Source organism: Lissotriton helveticus, chromosome 12 (assembly GCF_964261635.1).
Source record: "Lissotriton helveticus chromosome 12, aLisHel1.1, whole genome shotgun sequence".
NCBI lineage: Eukaryota > Metazoa > Chordata > Amphibia > Caudata > Salamandridae > Lissotriton > Lissotriton helveticus.
This window is the reverse complement of record NC_136073.1, coordinates 824523990-824550032: the sequence shown is the minus strand read 5'-3', so window position 1 is coordinate 824550032 and position 26043 is coordinate 824523990. Positions and strand designations below refer to the sequence as shown.

The 26043-nt window shown below is 42.0% G+C and overlaps 1 protein-coding gene across 1 annotated transcript in view; it reads left to right on the top strand.

The window, feature by feature from the left end:
* The window catches only part of BCAN (brevican), a 69559-nt gene that overhangs the window by 783 nt on the left and 42733 nt on the right, over window positions 1–26043 (top strand). Inside the window, exons 2-7 of the mRNA XM_078669469.1 lie at window positions 2359–2748; window positions 2867–3041; window positions 6496–6623; window positions 10330–10623; window positions 16182–16580; window positions 21284–22825. Coding sequence (XP_078525595.1) covers window positions 2359–2748; window positions 2867–3041; window positions 6496–6623; window positions 10330–10623; window positions 16182–16580; window positions 21284–22825 — 2928 coding nt within the window. The remainder of the gene's footprint in view (window positions 1–2358; window positions 2749–2866; window positions 3042–6495; window positions 6624–10329; window positions 10624–16181; window positions 16581–21283; window positions 22826–26043) is intronic.

Sequence of the window (26043 nt, the reverse complement as noted above, 5' to 3'; positions counted from 1 at the left end):
CAGGGATGAGGCTTTACAGAGAGCTGGATAAATGATCTCTCACCCAGATACTTCTACTTTGCACAAAGAATGTGAACAGACTGAAGTTTTTCAGTGGCGGCCAGTGCAGGTCAGCGCGGTAGGGCAGGACGGGGCGGGGGGTGAGTGAAGATGCCAGAATAGGTAAAATAATTAAATAAAACCCTTTACCTTGCGCTCTCCGCATCGGCAAGTCGGGGATGCAGCAAGCGCAAGGTAAGTGGTTTTATTTATTTATTTATTTAACCTATTCCGTCGCCTGTCACTCCCTGCCCCACCCCACCACGCTTACCTGAACTGGTCACCACTGGAGTTTGATAAAATGTTCACGTCCCAGTTTAATCATCCATGGAGTTAAAGCTGTTGCAGTGAGCTTTAGTTTTGTCGACCTATCTGCCAAGAGGAAGGCCTTCTATGCACTAAAAACAACCTTGCATCTGTTTCTGGCTTTGAGAGGCAGCTAGAGTTTTTACCACACTTTCTAATGACTAGGGTAGACAGATAACAATATAGCATGGCTTTTGTTCAAAAATGGAATCAATCTAGGGTTTGAAACTATTAAGTTTAGTATTATAATTATTAAAGTCCTTTATTTAATTCCTGCTATAAGAAACAATTCTCCCAGCCGACACATGTTTCGACCCCCTGGATGATGTGCAGGGGCTTTCTCAAGGCTTTAGGGAACGGCGAGTCAATCTTACCCAATTCTTATAGTCAAGATACAAAAGGGAAAAAAGAGTTGTCCAATGTCAGGACGACCCCGCGATTTCAAGTACATCAAAGTTGGGTCAGACTTTGGCAGCATTACACGAGGACTCTATCACATTTTGGACCGCAGCAACTTGCTTTTTGTTTAGCCAATATTCCTTGAGAATTCCTGAAGGACTGGTACATTCACGGGTTTCAGTGTTATCGAACCTGCAAAATTTCCCTGAAGTGAGGAGCTCTTGTACTCCCGCTTGACGTACCCCAAATCCTTACTGTCACACAACGCAGGGCAGCGAGCAAAGTTGCTGTGCTGTGTTGCATGAAAGGCAGAGAGCAGAAATGCTCCATACTTACAAACATATTTAGCATTTCTGCCCTCTCCTTGCACTAGCGTGTACGTGTGCAGCCTAGCATTGGGGCCTGCATTACAGGCAGGTTTGTTTTTGTGGGGGAAGTGGCCCCTTCCTACATAAAAACAACTCTCTGAGGCAGTGTCTTCTTTCTACGTGTGCTGCAGAATGCAACACACATGAAAAGAGGAAATAACGAGGAGAAATGAAAATATTTTTTACCATTATGCCTCATTTGGGAAGGGATAGAAATAATACATATTCGCGGGTGAACAAGTCTTTGTAAATCTTGGAATTCACCCAAAACCTTGGGTGGATGTATCGGAACGGGCAAGCTGTACCCGTGCAACACCTCCCAAGTTGAAATGTAACATGGCACAGCGCAAACAGCAACCTTGGGCTACATTTCTTTACAATGCCACAAAAGGCCACGCTGATCAGGCCTTGCATGGCTTTGTAAATATGACTGAAGGCTTTTTGTTGTCCTTGTGATGCAAGGACAACACAAATGCTGCATACATATGGGCCTCGATATTTTTGTACCACAGAGAAGTCTAATGATACTTATCTTCATAATAAACCAGCACCATGCAAACTCAGCTTAATCAGTTATTGGGCTAATGGGAATGTTGGCGTCCAATCTCTGGTATATACCATAGTTTCACTGTAGATATCTGCAACAAAGCTGAATCAGCACTATTGCTACATAATGTTGCACATCCCGTAAATGAGATTAGAGTAGTGAGCACATCAAATATCTGGTACCAAGGGAGGGAAAGTGTAGATAGTGTGAATAAAAGACATAGTGGTGTCTCCTAACTTCTTGAGGGGAGGGTGTCAAGTATGTCATGTTTAGCATACTCAAATAATGTCTTTTCTGATTATATTGTGCTGGTTTGACTCTTATATACTGGGCACAGTAACAACACTTGCTAATTGATATCTATTTAAAAAAAAAAAGAATAAACCAGCTTCTGCAGAACTTCAGAAGTTTCTTCACGTGATCTGACAGCAGTTGTGGTCAAGCTCAGAAGGATAATCTAAGCTCTTTGACTCGTCACTAGCATCCTCAGACTTCATGTCTTTTATTTTGAGTTTGACAGATGCTAAGTTGTACTAGACAACATCTGCAGTATACCATAATGTAAACAGTGTATGTTTTCCTACTAATACTACTACAAAATTGACCACATTTTTGTTATTTTAGCATCCATTGTTTGCTCTCATTTATGTGTTTTTGGTTGCATGTCTGTCTCTTAATGCTTTTTCTTTCCCCCTACAGATGACAAGAAAGCTCTGCGAGTGTCCATTCCCCAACATCAACCGATAAAAGCTGTCCTCTCTGGGACCCTAACCATACCGTGCCATATTACCTATCTGGCCCCAGTGGAAACCTCAACTTCTAGCCGCCCTGTTGCACTGACTACACCACGGGTGAAATGGAGCTTCATCACAGATGAGAAGGAGGTGGAAATCCTAGTGGCTCGAGGAAGGAAAGTCAAAATCAGTGAAGCTTACCGCTTCCGAGTCGCCTTACCCTTTTATGCAGTGTACGCGTCAGATGTCACGTTAGTCCTGTCTGAACTCAGATCAAATGACTCAGGAATATATAGGTGTGATGTTCAGCATGGAATCGAGGATGACCACGACCTGGTGGAAGTGAATGTCAAAGGTAATAAACACTTTCCTACACTGATGAAGGCTTTATTCTGGGCAACGATGTTTCGCTCAATGCTGCACCATGCTAGCAGTTGCCATGATGGTCTTACAGCTTCTTCTTTCTGCCATAGGAGTTGTCTTCCTCTATCGGGAGGGCTCCACGCGCTATACCTTCACCTTTGCCAAAGCGCAGGAAGCCTGCTCCAGGATCAGTGCCCACATAGCCACAGCTGAGCAACTGTTTGCTGCCTACCAAAGCGGATATGAGCAGTGCGATGCCGGCTGGATCGCAGACCAGACTGTGAGGTGGGCAGCAGTTTTAAAATAATTCATTTAAAATTGAAAGTTAGAGCAGAAAAGCTTACTCTGTGCTTTTTATACCATATTCATCATATTGGACAACTAGCATGTGATGCACTTATATATTTCAGGGTATTTGTGTAGTATGAGCCACATCTGTTAGTGGATCATTGGAACAATTGTATAGTCCATTCAGGAATTACAGGGTTCAAAGCAGAGTGGAGACACTGGCCGTATGTTGTATACCCAGTACACCCGCGTTGAAGCCATGGCCCTAGAAAATTTAAGAAATGGAAACTCATTAAATTGCACATGTACATGGCAGTTTTGTCTAATTCTGGGCTACTTTGCTCCAGAAAGTGCAAATTTGTGATCACAATGAGTATAAAAGCAACAGTTACAATGAATGAACAGCTCAGAAATATTATTTTGCAGCCGACGGTCGGTGAAAACGTCATCTAGGTGCTAATTTATGTAAGGCAATCATTTAGTGTAGGGCATATGCACAAATTTGGCAGATACTATGCATTCCAACATGGAGCTCAACCTTCCATATTAGAGGTGGGGGGACAGTAAGGACTCTGCCAACAGAGACCTAGCTAGCTTTGCCAACAGGAACCATTGACTTGGCAGCCCATCCACACCTGGGCTGCGAGGTCACTGTGAAAATTGCACCCACCCTAATTAGGGCAGGGTGACCATAAATAATTTTCCCTGCTAGGGGCCGCCATGCAAGGCATGGTGGTCCTGGACAGGGAAAACAAACAATGGTCTAGCACACAAGGAGACAACTCACTGCATGCCAGGGCCATTGAGTTGTATTTTATTTTATTGAAACTCACGCCGTGGGAGTTATTTTTAGCCAAAACAAAAAATAATGCTAAACAGGGGCAAAAAAATATATGTTTAGACACCTTTTCTATGAAACTCAACCATCTTAAGCTTGAGCGCTCTCCGAGTCCACTACTGGTACCCATGGTACCTATGTACCTTTATCGATGAGAGCTGACCATGTGAAAATTGAGCACTCGTAAGTGTTATGATAGTCCCTGCTGTACCTTTTAAATAGAGCAGTCTCCAAGCACAATGAGATCACACCTCTATATCCATTTTCCTAAGAACGCGCACCATTCAAAAATGGAACCCTTTCCAGTTTCGATGAGGGATCACAAATGGTGCCTATATCCTTCTTCCTATTAAAGCCTGCCATCTGATAATGGTACTCTACTCTTATTCTATAAAAGTCAACATCTTAACAATGCACTGTCCAATCACAATGGTAGCCGCACAGTGCGCCTATGTCCCATGACCAATGTACTTTTTTACCATTCATTCCAATGGGGCAACAACTTTGTAAACAATATTTAGGACTCAGTGAATCAAGTGGTATTCTGACAATGATATTCTGATACAATACTCCAAGGAGAGGACTTCAGCCCTGATTTTGAGTTTGGTGGATACAGAATGTCTGTCATAAAGTGACAGGTTGCCCCTCATTCCATTTTAAGAGCATAGATGTGTATGCACTCTGAATAGGGCGGACAGGACATCTGACATCTTTTAGTGTACGCTAAATCGGGCCCTTTGTCCCAATCTTTCAACAACTGTACACCGACATCAGGTAACCCTGTCTATATGGCATCCATGATGCTGAATCTCTTTCCACTTTTAGAAATATACGGAAAACACAGCTCTTTCAAAGACACCTTTCTGTAACTTTGTCATCGTATGTCCTACATTTAAGTCTCCCCAGGGATCTGTAATCATAATGTAAGTCTCCCACACTTTCTCAAGGTGCGTCATCTGCGGCTACCTTCATTGCGGGATTCAGTAGCCAAAGCAGACACGGCTATCATGACCGCTGACACCACCGTTGGATGTATGACGGTACGACGCAGGCTATTACCACGCGTACCGTTACAATGCGTGTTTTACAACGCAAGTCGTTACTACGACTTGCGCTGTAGGGTGCGGACTTAGGCATAGTTTAATTTTCTATTCCAAACCGGTCCCCGTGGATAGTAGGGAAGGTGTTGGAATAGTAAATTAACTATTCCTTGTCCTTGAGTGCCCTCCAGCGCAAGTCGTGGTTACGACTTGCGTTGTAAGAGACACATCATAATGGTAGCGCGGGGTAACATCCGCGCCGTAAAGGATGTTCTCCCCACCGTTGGATCTGTGCCTTGGCCAAAACCTCACAACAAGGCAATAAAGTTTGCATCTTTACACACTCCCTCATATACAACTATGTACATAAAGTTTCATAGGCTTATCCTCCGTATAACGCGCTCAGCTACCTATTCCTTTTTTAGTGCTCTAAAAAAAGCAAATAACTTTCTACTGGAACTGATTACGGCATGAACATGGCTAGAAACGATGGAACAAGTCGTAGGGGGAAGGGACATTATTGAAATGTGGAAAAAAGGAGGTAGAAGAGCTTTAGTTTGGGAAACAGCCTTTATACCGCAGCGCGAAGCACACTATGCTTTAACAGCATGGTCCAAACCACGGATGCGTCTTTACAACGCAATCCTTTATCACGCAATTGGTTAGAACGACTTGCATCAAGGAAAACGCTCTTGGATTGATGTTGGACTTTAAATCCAACACTTTCTCTCCTGTTGAACAGACTGGAGTTGGAATAGTAAATTATACAATTAGAACTCCAGTGCTTTCCCTGAGGTAAGTCGTTGTAATGACTTCCGTTTTAACGGAATGCGTTGTAAAGACACATTTGTTGTTCAGACCGCATTATAAGGCAGACGTGATTAACGCCTGCGTGGTTCCAAAATACAACCCTTTAGTTCATGTGGTGATAATGTTCCAATTAGGCCATGGAGAGATTACCATTTCCATTTATTAACTTTATTTCGGGCACTAGGGCCATAAAAGTGCAAGAACAATAAAACAGATAATTACCGTTCTGCCCGCATGATATCTCCTAATTTTGATAGTTTTGCTTTACGCTTGTTACATGAAATTCCCAAAAGTACCCTATTACATGATGTTGAGTAACTACAGGATGTTTATTGTTAAAAAAATCAGCACAAACCCGCAAGAACAACAGGAATGACCGGAATGCAAACAGCTGCTGTTTGCGTTTTCTTGCACTATTTTTTTGTGGCAAAAGGTGTCCTTGTGTACAAAATGGAAGCAAGGATGCATTTCATGCTAAACTATAGTGCCAAATGCTGGTTTTGCATTTTACTTAATTCTGCATAATTTCACACAATTTCCCCCAAATTTTGCCAATCACGTCCAACTAATTTTGTGAATTTTGCACCCCCTTAGTTCTAATTAGTGGTGTACATTGTACGGTGCCAAATATGACAGAATTCATATACCACCAATCACTAATGGGTATTTTGCATTTCTTTCTCACTGTTGTAGTCTACTGTACTTGTGTTTTTTCCCTGCATCTGCAGTTATGAGATAAACTTTCTCTTGAATACCATGGCAGATACCCCATCCAGGTTCCCCGCGAGGGCTGCTACGGAGACATGGACGGACACCCCGGGGTTCGTAATTACGGCGTGGTGGATCCCGAAGACATGTACGACGTATACTGCTATGTTGAGGAGCTGCACGGTAATCCATCCATCTTATTATTGTATTCTAATGTATGTTTTTTATCACATAATCTATGGGGTGTTTCATTGGAAAATAAACGTGGGCAGCACTGCGTTGCGTGAAAGGAAGAGAGAAGGGCAGCCTCCTGTCTACTAATATATAGCACTGCTGCTCTCTTGCCGGGGAACATCCTTTACAACGCAACTTTTACCACGCACTACCATTACGGCGCAACGTTTACAACGCATTGCGCTGGGGGGCGCTCTAGGATAGGGAATAGTTTAATTTACTATCCAACACCTTCCCTACTATCCACGGGGACTGGAGTTGGAATAGTAAATTAAACTATTCACTATCCAGCGCCCCCCAACGCAAGTCGTTGTAACGACTTGCGTTGTAAAACCTGCGTTGTAAAGGCATGCGCGGTAAAAGCATGCGTTGAAACGTCATACATCTCTCTTGCCTGGTGCTGCCACACAATCACGCAGCCTAGCACCATGCATATACCTTTGGACTATAGTGCAAAGGTGTGTGCCTGATGTCTACCATAGGTTTTGTACACGAAGTGCCCCCTTCCAGTTTAAAACACTATTCTTGGACAAACGGTAAATCTTTTCACTCTTTCGGTGTGTGCTGTACAGTGCACCAAAAATGCAAAGTCTGAAAAGTCAGGAGAAATGAAAATATGTCTCCTGTGTAACACCTGCCTGAAAGAGTCTTGGGGGCATATTCACAAGCCCCTAATGCCACCGGGGGTCACTATTTCTGACACTCCAGTGGCATTGTGCCATTCTCCATATTTACAAGGTGGCCCTAAGCCACTTAATGCCACCTTGTAAATATGCTCTTGTCCGCCACAGTCTACTAAATCAAAGGGGCGGGCAAAGGGTAATGCAGTGGGCATTCCGCTGCAACACCCATTGCGTTTTGACGCCGCCCCAGATTTACAAGGCTGGGGCGGCGCCAAAAACGAAGGCCAGTAATACCGGGTCTTAGAATGGCGATACGAGGAGAATTCTCCTTGTTTTTTGCTCTTTCTATGAGTGTTGGTTTGCAGCACTCATAGAAAGAGCAAATCGCCACTATTGATTGTTTATGTGCAGGAAGTTATCTCTTCCTGCACATAAACAATCACCCCCGCAGTGCAGGCACCTTTGTGACATGGTGCAAGGGTGCCTGCGCTGGCGCTGAACAGCTTTTTAAGCACCAGCACTAGGGGGAACGCAGGGGTGCGCCGTATTCTTGTAAATACAGCGCATCCCCGCGTTTTTAAAATGTCCGAGTTCAGCGTTGCCAGATTTGGCGTAACACCACGCTCGCTAATTTTTTTTTGAAAAAAAAGTCCCATTATTTGTTGGTGCAAAGCCCTGTCTACCGTTGTTAGAAGATAAGGCGTTGTACAGCAAACCATGGGTGGTTGATTGAGAGCGCCAATGAATGCCTGCTTTGCGTTACTTTGAGGTAACTTTCAAGCGCGCACTTTTGTAACGCAAGCCCGCCGCAAAATGTTACTAAATCTGTCCCACGATTCCAAGAGGTCATACTATAAATGGGAAACAACATTTACAACGCAATTTTTACATCACACTAACGCAGTTTTTACATCGCAACATCCTTTACATCGCATGCCATTACAACGCAGGCATTACATCGCATGTCACTACAACGCATACCATTACAATGCATGTCACTACAACGCAGGCATTGCGTACCATTACAACGCATAGTACCCTTACACTATCCAACATTTACCCTACTGTTGCACTCACTGGAGTTAGAATAGTAATTATTACCCCTACACTATCCAACACTTACCTTAAATGCGATGTAACGGTATGCGATGTAATGGTATGCGTTGTAATGGTATGCGTTGTAAATGTATAATGCGATGTAATTGAATGCGTTGGAAAGGTAGTTTCTAAAAATGCGTTGTAGTGACATGCGATGTAAAATCCTGTGATGTAAAGGATGTTGCGATGTAAAAATGCGTTGTAAAGTCATGCGTTGTAAAAGTATGCATTGTAACGTCATACAACCACTATTAATGGGAGTGAGTTTGTTGTTTTTTTGGGGCTCATGCATAGAGCTATTTTCTATTTCCTCCAGGCCCAGTGAATGTCTGTTGAGAATTTGGATATTGCTAAACTTCTGTATAGGAACCTTTAGAAACCAAAAGACTTCCGGATTAAAATCTTCCAGACACCGGCATGCAGAGACCATGCTCAAGTCGGTGATAGGGTGTGCCAGATCCCAAATCTGACCAAGTTCTGGCCTCTCAACCAAAACTTCTGGGAGCATAGAATTTATGGTAATCAAATGTTATACAAACTGGTGTACAATGGGAAACATCTGGAGGGCCTGAACCAAAAGGCTACCAAAAATAAGCAGGGGGCTAATAAGTTTGTTAAGAATCAATGTGGACTGGCCCACTGTGTTCAATTTACTTGGTCACTTGTGGCTGATGGCCTGGTGGCAGGACTCAATTAGTCTTGTTAATAAACCTCTCACACACCAACCTGGTTGGTGTCATGCTTCATCATCGGGGTCCAACCAGGCAGTCGAGTACCGCCTGGTAATAAGTTTGTTACCTAAAACATAGTTCAGAATCAGATCTTTGACTCAGATGCACAATACTTAATTACATTCTTGTAATGCCCTTGGATGACATGCACAGGTGTCAATGGGAAATGGCTGGAGGGCTTTAAATTATTTGCTTTGTTCAGAAAAAAATCTGTGCTTGAGCAAATTCACATTGGGAGTTTGGGCATGAACATATGGTACATTTTTGCACAAATTGAACTGTGCAACATTTGTATGGGAGCTGGATCGGAGATTTGAAAGTGTAAGATCTGTATGAACCCTTTGCTGGCAAAGTGATGCACACAGATCTGTGGCTATTGACGGTCACTTTTCCTTTCACAAGAACAAACATGGCACCGGTTTTGTGCAATGGAAGTCGTAATGTGATAAGCCCCTGCTTGCATTACAGGCACGGGCATAGCAATGTGCTATGGGTTTTCAACATCTCGCAAACAAATTATTTTGTATTTGGGGTTCAGTGTCCAGAGGGTCCCTCAAACCCCTGGCCAGGTGTGGCTGGCATGGGTAAGAGTGGTGGGGCAGTGGGGCGGGGGAAGTCGACAGATGACAGGATATTAAAATTAAATAAAAAAATGAATAAAACCACTTACCTTTCACTCGCCTAATCGCCGAGTCGGCAATGCTGCAAGCATAAGGTGTTTTTAAAAAAAAGGTTTTACCTATCCCGTCGTCTGTCGACTCCCCTCGCGCCCCATCGCCATACCGCTCTTACCTATGTCGCCGCTCCTGCCCCAGGCTCCGGCGCCACTACATGTACTACACTACTGACAGCTGCACACCTGATGGCAGGATCTTGAACACAAAGGCATGAACTTTTGTGTTCATCAATTAATGTCTTTCTCTAACTTTACATTTTCCAGCATGGGCCTTGTAAGTTGCATGCAGACAATGGTGAGTCCAGACTCCATATGGACATTGGCCTACTTATGTGAGCAGGCCCTTGGTCATCCACCCACATGACACAATGGAGTGAGGAACATTAAATCAGTGACACAAGCCTACTACCTGAGAATTCATGAAGTTCAAGCATCCAAAACATTTGCACAGCCAAGAAGATTCCTGCTGCTTTTTATTGATGTCCAACTGTCTATCTTGTGCAATGAACCTTGCTTTTGTGTTGTAGGAGAGGTGTTTTTGGAATCCACCCCAACAAAATTCAGCCTGGAGCAGGCCAAGAACCACTGTAGAGAGCTAGGAGCCGAAATAGCGACGACCGGCCAGCTCTATGCAGCCTGGAATGACGGTCTTGACCAATGCAACCCCGGCTGGTTGTCCGATGGCAGCGTGCGGTACCCCATCATCACACCGCGGGAGCGCTGCGGCGGAAGCTCGCCGGGAGTGAAAACCATCTTCCTGTTCCGGAACCAGACAGGGTTCCCTGACTCCAGCGCAGCCTATGACGTGTATTGCTACCGAGGTAAGGACCTCAAACCAGGAGCAGCAGCTTGATGGTATCCTGCTCTTTATTGATTTATGAAACTAAAAAATACAGCTGATGAAGAAATTGCATATTTCTTAGGTTTAAAAGAAAATAACAGATACATTGTTTTTATTCTTACATTTTGCTATTTAGCATTATTGTTTTATGTTTTACAATGCTTTGAGTTGTTTTTCTTATTTCTTTGTCATTGAGCCTCACCTCTTTTTGCATCCAGCAAACCGCAACCATCCTTGACGCAAAGCCGTTTACTGAGATCAGTAAATAAGAAATGTCAGACATGCGCACAGTACAAACATTTTGAGATTTGTCAAGCGTGCTGCTAAGTTACAGGCCACATAGCTGAGTACAGTTAGAGTTTGGCAGACTGGGCGCTCCACCAAAAATCATCTGGACGTTGTCCCGCCAGATTCGCTGTCCAAAAAATGTAAAAGTACATTCAGGCCAAAATGTAAGTTTTCCGCTTTACTGTTACTTTTTTTATGAGTCTGGTCAACAATAGACCTGATTTAGAGTTCAGCGGATGGGTTACTGTGTTACAAATGTGATGGATATCTCGTTCATCATATTACACGTCCTTTTTGTCCAATGGCTGTTGTAATTTAGCGGACGGGGTATCCCTCCATGTTTGTGATGGAGTAACGCATCCGCCGAACACTCAATCAGGGCCTTTATTCTATGTGAGGTGCCTAAGGCCAGACCCGCTGTGTAGGCAGGGCACGGGAAAGGCACGCTTACCATAATATATACATTGGGTGTTAGGAGGATCACAAACGCAACCTGGTAGGGCACATCCTGCTTTTATGCTCAAGAATTATTGTTGTGATTATAAGCTTCATGTCTTCAGACATGAAGCACTCTGGTGGGCAACCAGCAGCGAGACATGGTTTACAAATATATTTAAAAAAAATAGATCTATAAAGAAATATAAAAATACATATAGAGGAAGCAGCATCGCAAGAACATTCTTCTGGAAAATGCCTTCATATTTTGTGGGCATTAATACACACCAAAAACTCGTTCCTCCCTTCTTACAAGTTTAGTTTAGGATCACTTCTCAACATCTATCCTCAATATACATTGAGGGGCAGAGTTTGGTGGTGAGGGGAGGACCACCATAAATCAATGGTATTCCTGCCTCACCAAAAATCACCATTCCCCACCCCATTTAGGGGTGTGAGAATCAATGGGTTTCTGTTTGTAGAACCGTAGCCACCTCTGCTAGTAGAGACTCTTGGTACCGTGGTTCCTCCGCCACCATGGAACAACGTCACGGCCTTTACCACCTGGGTAAGTCATGCAAGACATGGCAGACCTGATGGGAAATGTTCAACTATCCCTGATGCACAGAAACATTTGTTCTTTTGTGTTGCAGCAGCAACCTATGTTTTGTGATTTTGTTACTACAAAGACAGAGAAAATGCTGAGCTGTCCAGTTCAACATGGTGACTGGCTAGACATCAACAGTAGTGAGAGTGCACCTGCCTACCCGTGGATGCACTTTTATTATTGAGATCCCCGCCAGGCAGGTGGAGGTCTCCAGTTATGATAGGTGGTCCTTCATTCGGGGGACTGAGACCACGATCTTCGCCGACCTTTAAGGCTGTCCACCAAACTTTATGTTTCACCAAGTTATTGGTGGGAGTTTGATCAGGCATTGCAAAGCAACCATGTAACGATTTAGGTCACCCAAACACCACTACTTGATTTCCAAATGTTAAGCGCGACTCTACTTGCATATTTTCAAACATGTGAAGTGACCAGGCACAGAAGCCAGAACATCACATTTAAACAAGCATTTGCAATGCAATAGGTCTCGCATTATTAAAGTTTGAGCTATTGGCATTGCTGAATAATGCAACACCAATAGCTCAAACTTTAATAATGTTTTTAAGATATGATGATTCTTACTGACCTGGCACAGCTCCATATTAAAAAGAAATAACAGTCTGCAGGAGCTTAACCAAGAATGTTTAATCTCTTGATAAGATTTCAGAACTTTTAGTTACAGATACTGTACCAAGGTCTAATCTCATTGCAACTTTGGAAGCACCTTTTTCGGATAGTTAAAAACTTCTTACAAACTGTATGCTCAACATTGCTTCATTCAACCCCAAAATAGCAACTCTATATTAAATTGTTGGGATTTTAGCTTTGACTACGTATTGTTACTCAGCGTTTATAAATATATGAAGCCCCTACCTTCAGCTGTTACAAAAGTACTCTGCTGAATACTATGGGGAATTCCTTTCATATTCTGGTTCAACTAAATGCCTGTGAAACAAAAATTGTGGCACTCTTATAAGAGGCTGCTTGTACAAATCCCAATTACAAACTTCTCCCTCTGGAGAAATGCAACCGATTGCTTACAATAATATTGATTTCAGTGAACCTGAAAGTTAGAATTTTATTTGAGTTACACTTCTTCACAGACCATGATTTGTCATGAGAACTAAATAGGCGTACACCAGTAGTGGTCCCTTCTTGAGGTTATCTCATTTCATCATAAACCGGAGAAGCAAGAGACGGGAACCACAATACACCCCATAGCATTTTCTTTCTTGTTTTAATTTTTTGAATAGCCCTTTTTTAGATTTCTACACTCTCAACTAATTCAATACACAAAAGTAAATCATTTGAAACAACCTGTGCACCAACCACCCATTCCACTCTTCCTCAATCCAGTCGTCTGATCAACTTGTAAGATGCTAACACATTCTATGAAAGAAAAACTAACATTTTCCAAACCACATTTAAAAAAATTTAAATTCTGTGTGAAGGATTGGGATAACATTTTCTATAGCCCAAGCTTGAAGGTGCAACTGGACTCTTGCAGAATAGATCATAACATGGAAATTTGTGTAATGCAAGAGACACACCTGTTTACAAAAGACTGGGGGCAGAGGAGTGATGGGTCTTTCTGAGTGGTTTCCCCAGCAGTAGTGGCATCACACAAGAGCAACAAGCATTGGCAAAGCCAATAGGTTGCGCAATCCGAGTGCTATATATGTCTTTTAGAGACAGTGCATGCGTTGTCTAGAGCCAAGACCTAATAATAAGGTATAGCTCATTGCTTACTGCTACTTACTAATAAATTGGTGTCAACTCCCCATTTAAATGCTCGGAGGGTCTGTAAAAGAGACGGGTACCAGCCCTGCATTGAAATAAATGAAGCCGGATAGGTCTGAGGGACATGTCTGTAAGAAGGAGGAAGGCAGCTCCCAATTGAAACTAACTAAGCAGGACTGGTCTGTAAGGTGGTGGTGGGACGGGGGAGGGCAGCTTCCCTTTGAAATGTAAGGATAGGCCTGGTCTGTAAAGGGGTAGGTCTGTAGAAGGGGCAGCTTCATTTTGAAATACACTGGGTAGGACAGGTCTGTAAGAAAAAGGGGTCTGTAAGAGGGGTGTGGACAGGACAGGTTCTAACGAGAAACAATGCACTGAAACTGCACTTCTGAGGCTGTAAGCACCCACAGTCCCCCTGCTGCATGAGCCCTGCGCCATCCTTGCACACACGCGTGTTTCCCTGCTTCTCACGTATACACACTTTGACCCTCTTTCTCCAGGTCTCCATAAGCATAGATGGGCAGAGACACTGGTTTGAATTATACCAGTAGGCAGCTATGAAACAGATTCTTTGTGTCATTTCACGCAAGTCAGAAGGTGCAGCCCCTCCGCTCGTGCTCCTTCACTCCTTTGGGAGGGTCAGTGCCCTTTCGGGGGGGGGGAGACATTGGTTAAATATACTTTATAAAAGGCTTCACGAGGAGCAATGATGCCCAAATGCTAATGCACTACCCCTCTATCCTGGTTCCAAAAACGGATTCTCTGAGCTAAGGTGCACCCCAGACACTAGAGCTGCACAAGTGAATATAAAACTATGATATCACAACTCTGAAATCACAAACACACACCATGGTAAGGGAGCAGCGGGGGCTTCCTGTTCGTATGAAGCACACACATCAAAGTGAGGACATTGTGGTGGGGGGGCGAAGACAGGTGGTCAGTAAAGGGATGTCATACTCTGTGGGTCCTTGCACCTTTCTATGGTCCCCATGACCAGACTGTGGGAGGCACCTGCTGTGCCCTACCGCTATCCTATGCTGGAAAGCAGCTTGGGCAGGAGGGTGCTGACACAGGGAGCATCCCAAGCCTTGTGAGGCAGGACAGCCCAAGCTGCGGAGAGAGAAAACGGGAACACGACCCACACCGGAGAGGTAAGCAGCAGTGCTGCATGGGCTGCAGTGGAGGGAAGAGCCCGACAAGCAGGGGAGGAGAAGGCTTTCGTAGCCTAAGGAGAGGGACCAAGTGGCAGTACCAGGGAAGCCTGCAAGAGGAGGGGGAGGAGAGCGAGCAGGACACAGGACCACCGAGGGAGTCGACTGCAGGAGGGAAGGGATGAGCAGCAGCACTAGCTGTGCGGGGCCGAGGCTGGCAGAGGCAGCCACACTGCGGAAGATGTTTGCAGAGAAATGAAAGTGAGAACAGTAGGGGAGGCGGCTTCGGAAGCCTGCAAAACAGAGGGAGGAGACACAGGAGAACGGGATATGACGGAATAAAAAATGAGAATAAGTTGCCGCAGGTCCTTTAAAATGCAGACACATGGCGTGTTTCTACCTGCAGGTACGGTGGTATTCTTAAAACCAGCCTCGTGCCTGACGGAAAGCCCTAGACAGCTGCGTAGTGAAAGCGATCGCTATTGTAAAAAAAAAAAAACATGGCCGCCAGTGGTGCGCGCGCGCCACAGCAAAACATGTGCTTTCAATGATCACGCCCGTGTCTGGGCACGATAATTGAAACCACATGACCTTTGGTGCATGTAATAGACACCAATAGGCCATGGGCAGAGCAATGCACCCGCATTTGGCATATTGCGTGCTGTCTTGGTCAAAAACACGCACGCAAAGGCCAATAGCAGGACACAAAAGGAAAAGCAAACACACGAGCGTGTGCGATTCCTAGGTCAGTCTCTGAAACCCCATTTTTACACTACTAAATGTCTTGCGCTGCACGGTCAGTGCTGCGCACTGCAACGCTAGGCAGGAGACCTAAAAAGTGGAATCATGTGCTTTCTTCTGTTGCCTCAGACTGCAGGACTTTAACAACTAAGATGAACATTGTGCAAGCACTCCTGAATGTGGGTGAGTGAACAGTTTAGTCTTCACTAAATATATAATGCTGGAAAAAGGCCCCTAAGAAGGCAACTCTATTACTACGGAATCAATGTCAATTTTCTGTAGCATGTTCTTTCACACTTTCCAGATGTCATACAGTTGTTTATTATTTATTGTCATCTCATGGAATTCCATGGGGTCTTTGTTGAACATGGGTTGTTAAGAGTTAAAAGAAGAATAGTACAATAAACAAAATAAAGGATACGTCTACAGATTATATGTGATGTTTGATGTTTGATTTGAACTTGACAACTTCAAATGCTTTGGATCCCACACGTACATCTTATGAAGTAAGAGAATTGCCAGTGGATTTTTAAAAGTGTGTGAGGTATCTGTATATTTAATGTTGTTCTTCATTTCTAGGGGCACTCAACCCGTACACCGACCCTCCTGAAGATTACTTAGTTACACAATCTGAAGTAGTGATCAAGGACATTATCACAGTGACAGAAAAACTGCAAGAGCTGAGGCTGCCTGATGCTGAAGCTGAGAATGAGGCAAGAGGTTCAGTGGACTCTGTGCCAATTCGCGAGGATGTCATTGGCACGGAGCTGGAGGACCCTCATCCTGCGACAGAAGTAAGCACTGATATCTCTGACCATGAGTTCCACAATGATACATCAGTCACAATTCCTGGTCCTGCAGACTCCGGTGATTCTGGATTACACCCTGATGAAAACAATCCTGATGCGTTTGTTCATGAAGAGGAAGAATTAAAGTCAGAAAATATTGCAGAGTTGGGTCGAGGAAAGCCAAAGGATGGTAGGTTAAGAAGTTTTGATTCTAACAGAAAAGTCACTTGATTACTTTTTATATTAGTAAATGCTATTAATGTTTTGGAAATATTTGTAATTTATTAACATTGATTTTCCATGTTGTTGGAAGGTGATTTATTAGTAGGTTCAGGTAGGTACCTATAGCTAGTAGTAACACAACAATCACAAATAAGATCTAGTTAATTTGAAATAACTTCTGCATTTAAAGACCACATTAATTTAAGCCTAGTAGACTAAGCTTTTTTTTTATTTGGTTTTGTTCTTTGATTTATTGGATCCAAAACTCTTTATCCATCCACACAGTCCTATTTCTTTTTCTGTAAATTAACACGTAAAACAAAATTGAACTTTGAAAAGTAGACAAAAAAATCCAGGAGCTATCCACAAAATTCATATAGTATCCAAAAAGGCATGGCATCACAAGCACACAAGCAAATAACTTGTCAGTTTTATACTGGATAAACATAAAAACCAAAAATGACCTAGAAAAAAACCAGTAACATCATATTATTCAATACACTAATAAGATACACAATAAGTCGTGTAACAATGCAAATACATGTGGATATTGCTTCCAGAAACAGCAATGGCTCTGCTTAAACAATAATGGAGACTACTCTAATTTTCTGATCCCAACACAAGTGCATTGTGCACATTCTCAATGTTAAACAATTTTAAAAGTGCAATTCAGCACAGTTGAAAATTATAAACACTGTTTTTCAATCCTATATATAATTTTTAGAGTATGCTTTGAAATCAATAGTCTTGAGCCTAATTTTAGTGTTTAATTGGGCACCTTCACTAAAAATATAGACATGTCTGACAAATCATTCAAATATAAAGTACATATTTTTATCAAATTAAATTAGCAAAAAATATTTTTACAACTAAAATTTTTAAACCTTAAAATAGACATCACCATGTTTACCATTTTCATATTTCCCTTTTCAAAATACTTACAATTCAATTACCTTCAAAATATATTTTCCTATTTTTGGATTCAAAATTACGTCAAATACTGTACTGGAATGCCCAATTGTTAATCGTTTAATGGTTAGAGGAAGTATTATAAGGTGATTTCATAACAATTATGAGGATATTCTTTAACAGGTTTCAATCTCTTTTAACTACTGGTAGAATTTCCCGTGTATTTATAAGGTTTTGGAAACAACTATAATTTAACAAACTACTACTTGTTATTGTCAATTCATGAACTTTATTTCAATCGATAAGATTCATTGGCAACATTTGTCAGGTTTAAAAAAGAGAATTTTGGTAACATGATATTAACTCATATGCCCCCCTAGAAAACTCATGTACGATGGCTCATAGATCTTCCATTGTCCTTCTGACTAGATTGACTAGCAATGTAGTGTGCAGTTTGAAAAGACAAATTGATGCTGTTTTCCTTCTGTTGCAGACAGCAGTGGCTTCCCTAATAGTTCTTTATTGTTTCAGCCATCATAACATTAGAACTGGCTGTCAGAGTGACTAAATCATCACTTTTCAAGCCAGATGACCTGGTTTCTAACCATGTTCATCCCTTCATGACAACATGGATGTGATTCTCCTCAGCATCAGATTTGTTATCTGCCAAAATTATGAGTGCTTACAAAAAGGTTGGAACAGTATATTAAGATTAGATTGGGACAGGACGTTGATGGTACTGTGAACCATTTTCAAGATTGTATGAGGAACATTGCAGCCATAAGGTCTAGGAACTGTCTTCAGCTGAATACTGAGAAGACAGAGGTTCTGCTGTTTGGCAAAACTCAACATCTCTGGTCTCCTGATTGGTGGTCTTCTGAATTGGGGTCTCCTCCTTGCCCTGGTCAATCGGTAAAAAATGTAGGCATCAAAATGGACCATGAACTGTTTATGAAAAGCCATGCAGCCACCACAAGAGGGACATGTTTTGCCACCATGCGACTCTTGAGAAAAGTTTCCCCCCTGGCTACCTGCCTTGGCTAGAAAAACGCTGGCCCATCCATTGATAATTAAACATTTAGACTACAGCAATGCTTTGCTTATGGCAGCTATTGACACCCTCATGACTAAACTACAGGTGGTGCAAAATACGGCTGCCAGTTAGTTTGTAACCTTCCAGCAGGCTCCCATTCTGCCCCCATCCTCAGGTCCCTTCACTGGCTTCCGGTCAGCAAGCGCATTATCTTTAAGATATGTTGTCTTGCCAACAGAGCTCTCTTGGGCAGGTCCCATCTGTACCTTAAGGATAAATTACGCTGATACTGTTCTTCTCACACTTTGAGATCCAGCGATATGGTGCTTCTGTCCATTCCCTGTATCCGTGCCTCAAAATATGGGGACAGCATTTTCGCCTATACTGATATGAGGGAGTGGAATCAGCTTCCAGGCTACATTCATAACTGTTTGGACTTTGCTAAAAAAGAAAAAAATATTTTTAAAACCTGGCTGTTTGAATGAGAAGATGCGTCTTATGAGGAGGTCAAGCTCCAAGATACTCATTCGGGTGTGATTCCTTGAGCTATATTAAATGGATATTTACCCCCATAACTTTCCATCTCAGATGGATGTACACACAATTTATATGCCTAAAGTTAGCCAGTTGAACAAAGTGTATGCTACCTTTGAAAGTGATTCTTCTAACACCACTAAAGTTATAAGCATACCAAAATAATGTTTTCAATTGAGAACTGAGCCTTGCCTTAATAATATAGTTGCTGTCTCCACCAGGGATGGAAACAATAGTGCATGAATGTTCCCAAATCTACTTAAGGGACCGGCTCTTTCTGCTGTAATTCCCTAACTATTTCATGGCTAAATATTTGCACAAAATGTGTTTCCCTCAGATCAAGTCACCACACCAACTTTTACTAAAGGTTCTTGAGCTAGAGTTTTTTTCAGACTTGTCAAGTTGTATAGATGTTTAGTTGTAGTTCAAATGTGCTTTCCTCAACATTTCTGGAATACACACAAGAAGCTCACCCATAGTCATGTAATCCTGAACCCGCTCTAGTGAAAAGGTGTGTCATGGGGGGGGTTTACCTAGAGGTGCTTGTATTTTTTGGTGAGAAATGGCAAACTAACAGAAAGTGCTCTGGAGGTTCTGCCAATTGTAAGATGTGTTTGTAGAGGGTATGCAATAGGTATCCATGTATTATTGTTTGCCATGCTGCTAGGGTTGTTTTTTTGTGACAAACTTAATCTCCAGACTGAAGGTTTTTAAAGGACTGGAAAACATCATTATATCCCAGAGATGGGGTCTAAGACACATGATACTAGCTTACTAGTTATGGGCATACCTATACGTACCGTACATACACATTCCTCAGCTTTTACTATTTTTCTTAACATGAGTGTTATTGTTTTTATTTTCATTTGCAGGTCAATAGACAAACAATATGTGCAATTACTAATACCCTCATAACTTATCACTCATCTCATTTTCATCAAAGTGGCATATTTTGGCGTAATACCTAAACATAAATTTTCACAACGACCTACACAAATATTGACTGCAGTATATTAGCTAGCACTAGATCCTCAAAGTAGCTACATGTAGGTAAGTGTAGATTTACTAGTCTTACCTGCACATCTAGTTGCCTTGATTTTCAAAATATGTGGATGTGGAGTTAGAAGAAGTACATCTCTATGTACCAATATACACTTACTTTGAGGATATAGTGATCAATATTGTGGCAGTCGATATTTCTTTAGGTTCATATGTGTGACTTCGATATTCTGACTTACAGCTCCCATTTCATAGCCAAAGATGTGTTGCTTCAGCAACTTCTATGCCTTTAAGCACTGGTGGACTGTTGATTAAATAGTTAACATCCTCAATCTCCCAAGTGACCTAGAGAGATTGTTGTGGTAGAATCAGTCCCTTTAACCAATTGAAAAAGTCACAGATATTTACTTCCAGAAAAAATTGATCACAGGATCAGCTATAATGCAAAGCTAGTATGGACAACTATCCATAAAAATCGACTCATTTTCGGCTTGGTCGATCCTTTAGCCGGCTTTTCTATAAGAATCCAAAGAGATCCGATTTATGGGAATTTAAGTGAAATCCAACTTGGTAATCAAAACAATAGCTCTACTAACTGTGAGATATTGTCACATGAAAGAAAGTGGCTGCGTTTTTGCACAGATAAGAACAGGATAAGAACACTAGAAACAGCATAGCAGTAGATAACAATGGCTATCTAGTTGTCTTCAGTGCCCAACTGATGTTCTCCAATTATATTTTGTCAAAGACAATTTCAAGCTAAAGGTTTGGTTGCTTTAATGGCATATTGTGGTGCAAATCATAAGAAGGTATTTTTCTTTCCTTACAGTACTTAGAACTGTCCATTCACATTTAACATATTTCCATTTCTGGTTTATCAAACTAATATATTGAAGTGTTACTCAAAGAGGTAGATTATCACTGAATAATTCAAGATTTGGTCTTGCATATTTCACCATGGAGTTAGAACCTGAAGTATACAGAGAGTTGATGCACAGTTTCTCATGAGCAGGTGATCCACTGGCATTTAATAGTGATTTGCGAAAAACAATAGAGAAATATCAGCTGTTAAGGGTTAGAATTTAGCCATGGGCTGATGTGGTTCTTAGCCAGCCTGTCTCTTTCTCTAAAGTCAATTTTAGACATGTTTAGCTTAGTTTCTAATTATTTGTTGTGTGTTATCATATATTTTTCAGTGAGTGAGTTTGATTCAACTACGGAGCACACAACCACATCTGATGAGGAGAAAGACAAGGTCCATGTAGAAAGTGGGGGCTCAGGAAATTATACAAATGAAAGTGAGGATGAAAACGAACAGATGCAACATAAATTTCATGCAACAGAAATTCCAGAATTATCTAAAACACACTTGCCTCATGTGGATGTTCCTTTAACAGAAATCTATGCCTCCGACAGTCCCACTGAGGCTTCAGAATCAATTGCATCTGGTTACATTGAAGAAGAGAGCCGAGTTAATGAAAGCTACATTCAAAGTATGGCAACCTCTATAGGTCCCCAAGTTAGTGATATCGACCTTGGAGTCGAAACAACAACAAACTTTATTTCATCTGTTGTTTTTTACGCACACTCCGCTGAAGCAAAAGTGGAATCGGATAAGTCTTTGCAATCAAGAAACAGGGTTTCTGAAGCATCAGAGGAAACTCCCCAAAAACCTGCATTTCCAACCAATCAACCAGTTGAAAAGGATTCAAAATTATCTCTGGTAACCAGTGCCTCATACAGAGCTTCAGAAAGGCTTGAAAATAAATATTCATCAAAGAAAACTGAAAACAATCCTAAAAATAATGCAGAGACACCAAGAGCACAAGCGACATCAAATTCTATATTGAAAGAAACTCACTTTGAAACTTTAGGCCAAGTGAAATATGGTGAATTCTCAGGAGAATCTACAACAGACACTACTCAAACTAACACAGAACTGTTTGATCAACTCAATTCTGGAGAGGCTTCTGGTTTACCGAGTCAACATTCTATGGAACTTGGAAAGGCACCCGGTTCCTCTAATGATCCAGATATGTCAGGAGAATCATCTACTCAGGGGATCATGAAACCTTTTAGTGTTGGCGTTGACGCAACCATACCTAGTAGTCATCAAAAGGCTGATTCTGGATCGAATAGTAATTCTGCATCCTCACCCAAGGAAGAGAGTGGAGAAGCTCCTGCTCTACAGTCTGGGATCACTAAGACACCTTTTGTTATTCTTGATCAAACAATTACCAATCATGAAGATCACCCAGGGAATGATTCAGAACATTTGGTCCACTCCCTTCTTCGACTCGGCAGGGAACCCCAGGGAGCAACTACAATGCATCCTGTAGCTCAACCACCTGGGAATGCAGATTCACTTGAGACTTCAAGTAGTGGACAGCCATCTGCCATGCGAGTCGAAGATATTGTTGCCAATAATGAATTTGTTGAAACAGACATTAGAGAAAAGCAAACAGGCTCTGGAAACCTGTCTTTTCGTGCAACTGTGCAATTTGAGGAAACTGTTACTGCAAAAAACTACAAAGAGTCAGCTATTCCTGTACCTAGATCTGCCGCCTCTGACATCCACACAGCGCCACCATCACACGAGTCAACAATGCAGTCCTTTGAACATTCAATAGAATCAACAAGGGAGACCCCACTCACGGATGACCCTTTGTCCATGGAGCGTCATCTGCCCCTTAAGCCAACAGAAAGGGCAAGTCTAGGAGCAGCAGCCACCATTTCAGGTAACTCTTGCTTCCGTAGAGCTGTGGCCCTCTTCACCATCATACAAATGATCTTCTTTACCTGAGGACGCCCATCCTGCAATGCTTTCTTGTCTCTCTCCCTCTCTCTCATGCTCTTCCTCTTCATTAGAATCAGGGTAAAATTAGAATACGAGCAACACATGTTTGTCAAACAAATCAGCCCTACTATGCATGCTTTAACATTCTTCTACTTCTATGAAGTGTTTTATGATTGTTTCCATGAAAGAAATAAAACAATTAAAATGCTTTCTAGAATGCATCTGCCTTTTTTTAGATCTGTATCCTTTTCTTCTTCTCTGTGTCTTTTTGTGTCTGTCTCATTTGTCATTCTTTCTACTTAACCCAATTCCCACTCCATGGGCCGAATGATTCAATCAACATTTCTAACAGCATCATCTAACCCAATGATCTTGTCTCACCACCATTTCAAAACTTGGAATACACTCCATTTCTAACAACTGCAGAAGATTTGGTTGCTTGATATGGATTGGTGCTTTTTTTATACAGATTTCACCTCCAACTACAGGGGTTTGAACCTGAACCTCGCGTTTTATGTGAAATGTTCTTGGTCGTCTCAAACTGGGTCACCATGGATTAGCTATGTCTTTATGCCCTTTATTAAATCCCTCTCATAAAATCACAACTTTAAATCATACAAGAAGGTTTATTGGTTTGGTCATCATTAAAGGGACTAAGGTGCTCATTTAGATGTGGGCAATAATGGAACATTGACCACAAATTGACTTAGGCAAATTCTCCCTCCGTTTACCTCTGGGATCCTCTGTCTTATTTAGAGGTGAGGAAAATACTGTTGTTCTCATTGCCGGAGTCCACCACAGAATCACCCTATCATGTTGGAAGGTCCATTATTTTTCAAACAACTTTCTGGTGGTATTTCTTTAACGTCCGGGAGTGCTGTGCATAGCATGGCTGCCATGTGCTGAAAAATGACAACAACATCCCCCTTATCCAGGGAGCAAGTGCCCACTGCAATATGGTCATTACTTTGTTTTGTTTTCTTAGAAATAAATCCTGGTTTGTATGTTTGATCTGTAAAAGTGAAAAACTGCTGACTAGCCCACAATGCTAGAATAACATGGTCAGTTAGATGACACTCCCATCCTGTGCGTGCAAAAAGTCCCCTGTCCTACTCAGTGTAGAATCCTCAATATGGTGGGTGAGTTGAGTATTGGAATGGGGTGGCGGCACCTCCACGACTGCAGCCTCATTGGACAGGTAGCCCACTGGGATCTAAGTGGCCCCGAAATAATACAGTTGCGGTAATTTAACTCATGAAGTACTTCGGTCTGTCGTTTAAGGCTTGCCTCAATTCTTGGATCTCCAATGAGGAAAAAGTAGGACAATAATTTTACGTTGACACCCAGAAGATTTCAATAATGTGGTAAAAAAGTGAGGGATCTGATGGATGACATGCATTGATTCTCACCTTCTGCTAGTCCTTCTGTAGTACTAACAAAAATTAACAAATCGTATCAAAAGTGCAGATGACATCATGTTTTTTATCAAGATATTGACAGACAGATGTTGTGAATACAGTTACGTGTAAGTCATACCATTTTTTAAAGTCTTAAACCTACCATGATTAAGATGTTGACAATAAATGATTTCCATCACACAAAAAGAGACATATTACTAAATTAAATTTCAGGCACACCATCTGAAATTAAATCAATACTAATGGATAATTTTAATTCCACAAACCCCTGAAAAGTTCCTTGTATTTATTTAAGCTCGAAGAAAAAGTGAACTAACATTTCCTTTAATCGGGAACAAACTGAAATTGACTATTGACTATTTAAATCCCTCAGAAATTACCAGCACTAACTTTAAAAAAAACCTTTGTGAATAAGCTAAACGAGAAACACCAGGAAGCCAGAGCTTTGAGTTTGTGAAAGAGGTGAAGATTAGTCTCCCTTCTTCACATATCTGGCTATTCTGACAACCAATTATTTACCTGCAGCCTGTTTTGGGTGCTACCCATTTAAGAGCTCTTCAACTGCAAGTTTTTTTCCAAAATGTATTTATTGGGATTTGTAGAGCAACAAACAAGACAAACATTACCATCCCTCCGAATACGTAGTGATATCTTCACATTACCCTTATTTTTGGATATAGTCCCTGCGCATGGCCTGATGAAGAGGGAAGAGATCAGTATTGTAGCATTGACATCAAACAATGTACATTATATATTGGTGCACTCCATCTTTTCCTCGGTTACCCTTTGCCTAATAGTTTGCAGTATTTGTGCATCTTACCATAAGCAGCAAAAGTCAAGGGAAGACAATTTCCTAGGACCGGTCAGTTACACAACCCATCATTGGCAACCTGTTCAGCATCCTCTTCTATTTGTAGGTAGTCATCCATCTAACACATCTCTCTCAGCTCACCGCGCCAAGTAAGTGGCAAGTGGACCACAAATATCTTTCGGATGGGATCTAACTGGCATCATTGACCAATATTTTTCCAGGTGGTGCTGACAATAAGTCATATCCTTCAACCAGCAGTTCATAGTGCCAAGACGCCTCAGGGTATTCGTTCGCGCTTTGCATAGCTCAAGATCATTCATATTAGGCTAGGTCTTTTCACCAATGCATTGCTGCTTGTCTCTTAGAGGGATTAACATCATAGGCCTAAGACTGTGAGTGCCAGCTGGAATATCCTTTACATTGCCTGGCAAGGCCACTAAGGGCATTCTCTGCACAGTCCCACAAATGACTTCATCTATACAATCATACACTGAGTACCAAAACTCAGCCACTTCCACACCAAATCCGGAATACAAGTGTCATGCATACCACATCGCAGACATTTGTTGTCCTCCAAGAGATTAAATGAATGAAATGAAATGAAATTTGATTTATAAAGCGCATGGCTGCCCGATAGCGTCCCAGCGCTGCAGAACAAAAAGCAACCTAAGATGGGCAACGTTAGTTAAGGGTCATTGGGAAAAAGAAAAGTTTTGAGAAGTTTCCGAAACTTCCTATGATTGGGTTCAGTTCGGATCGTCACAGGAAGGGAATTCCACAGTGATGCCGCATTAACTGAGAAGCGACGCCCCCCTGAGCGTGCCCTCCTCACTCTGGGGACAATGGCGAGGGTTCCCCGGTCAGATCGTAGAGACCGAGAGGACTTGTAAGGGCGGATCAGGCTCCTCAAGATGGGGGGTCCCTTGTCCT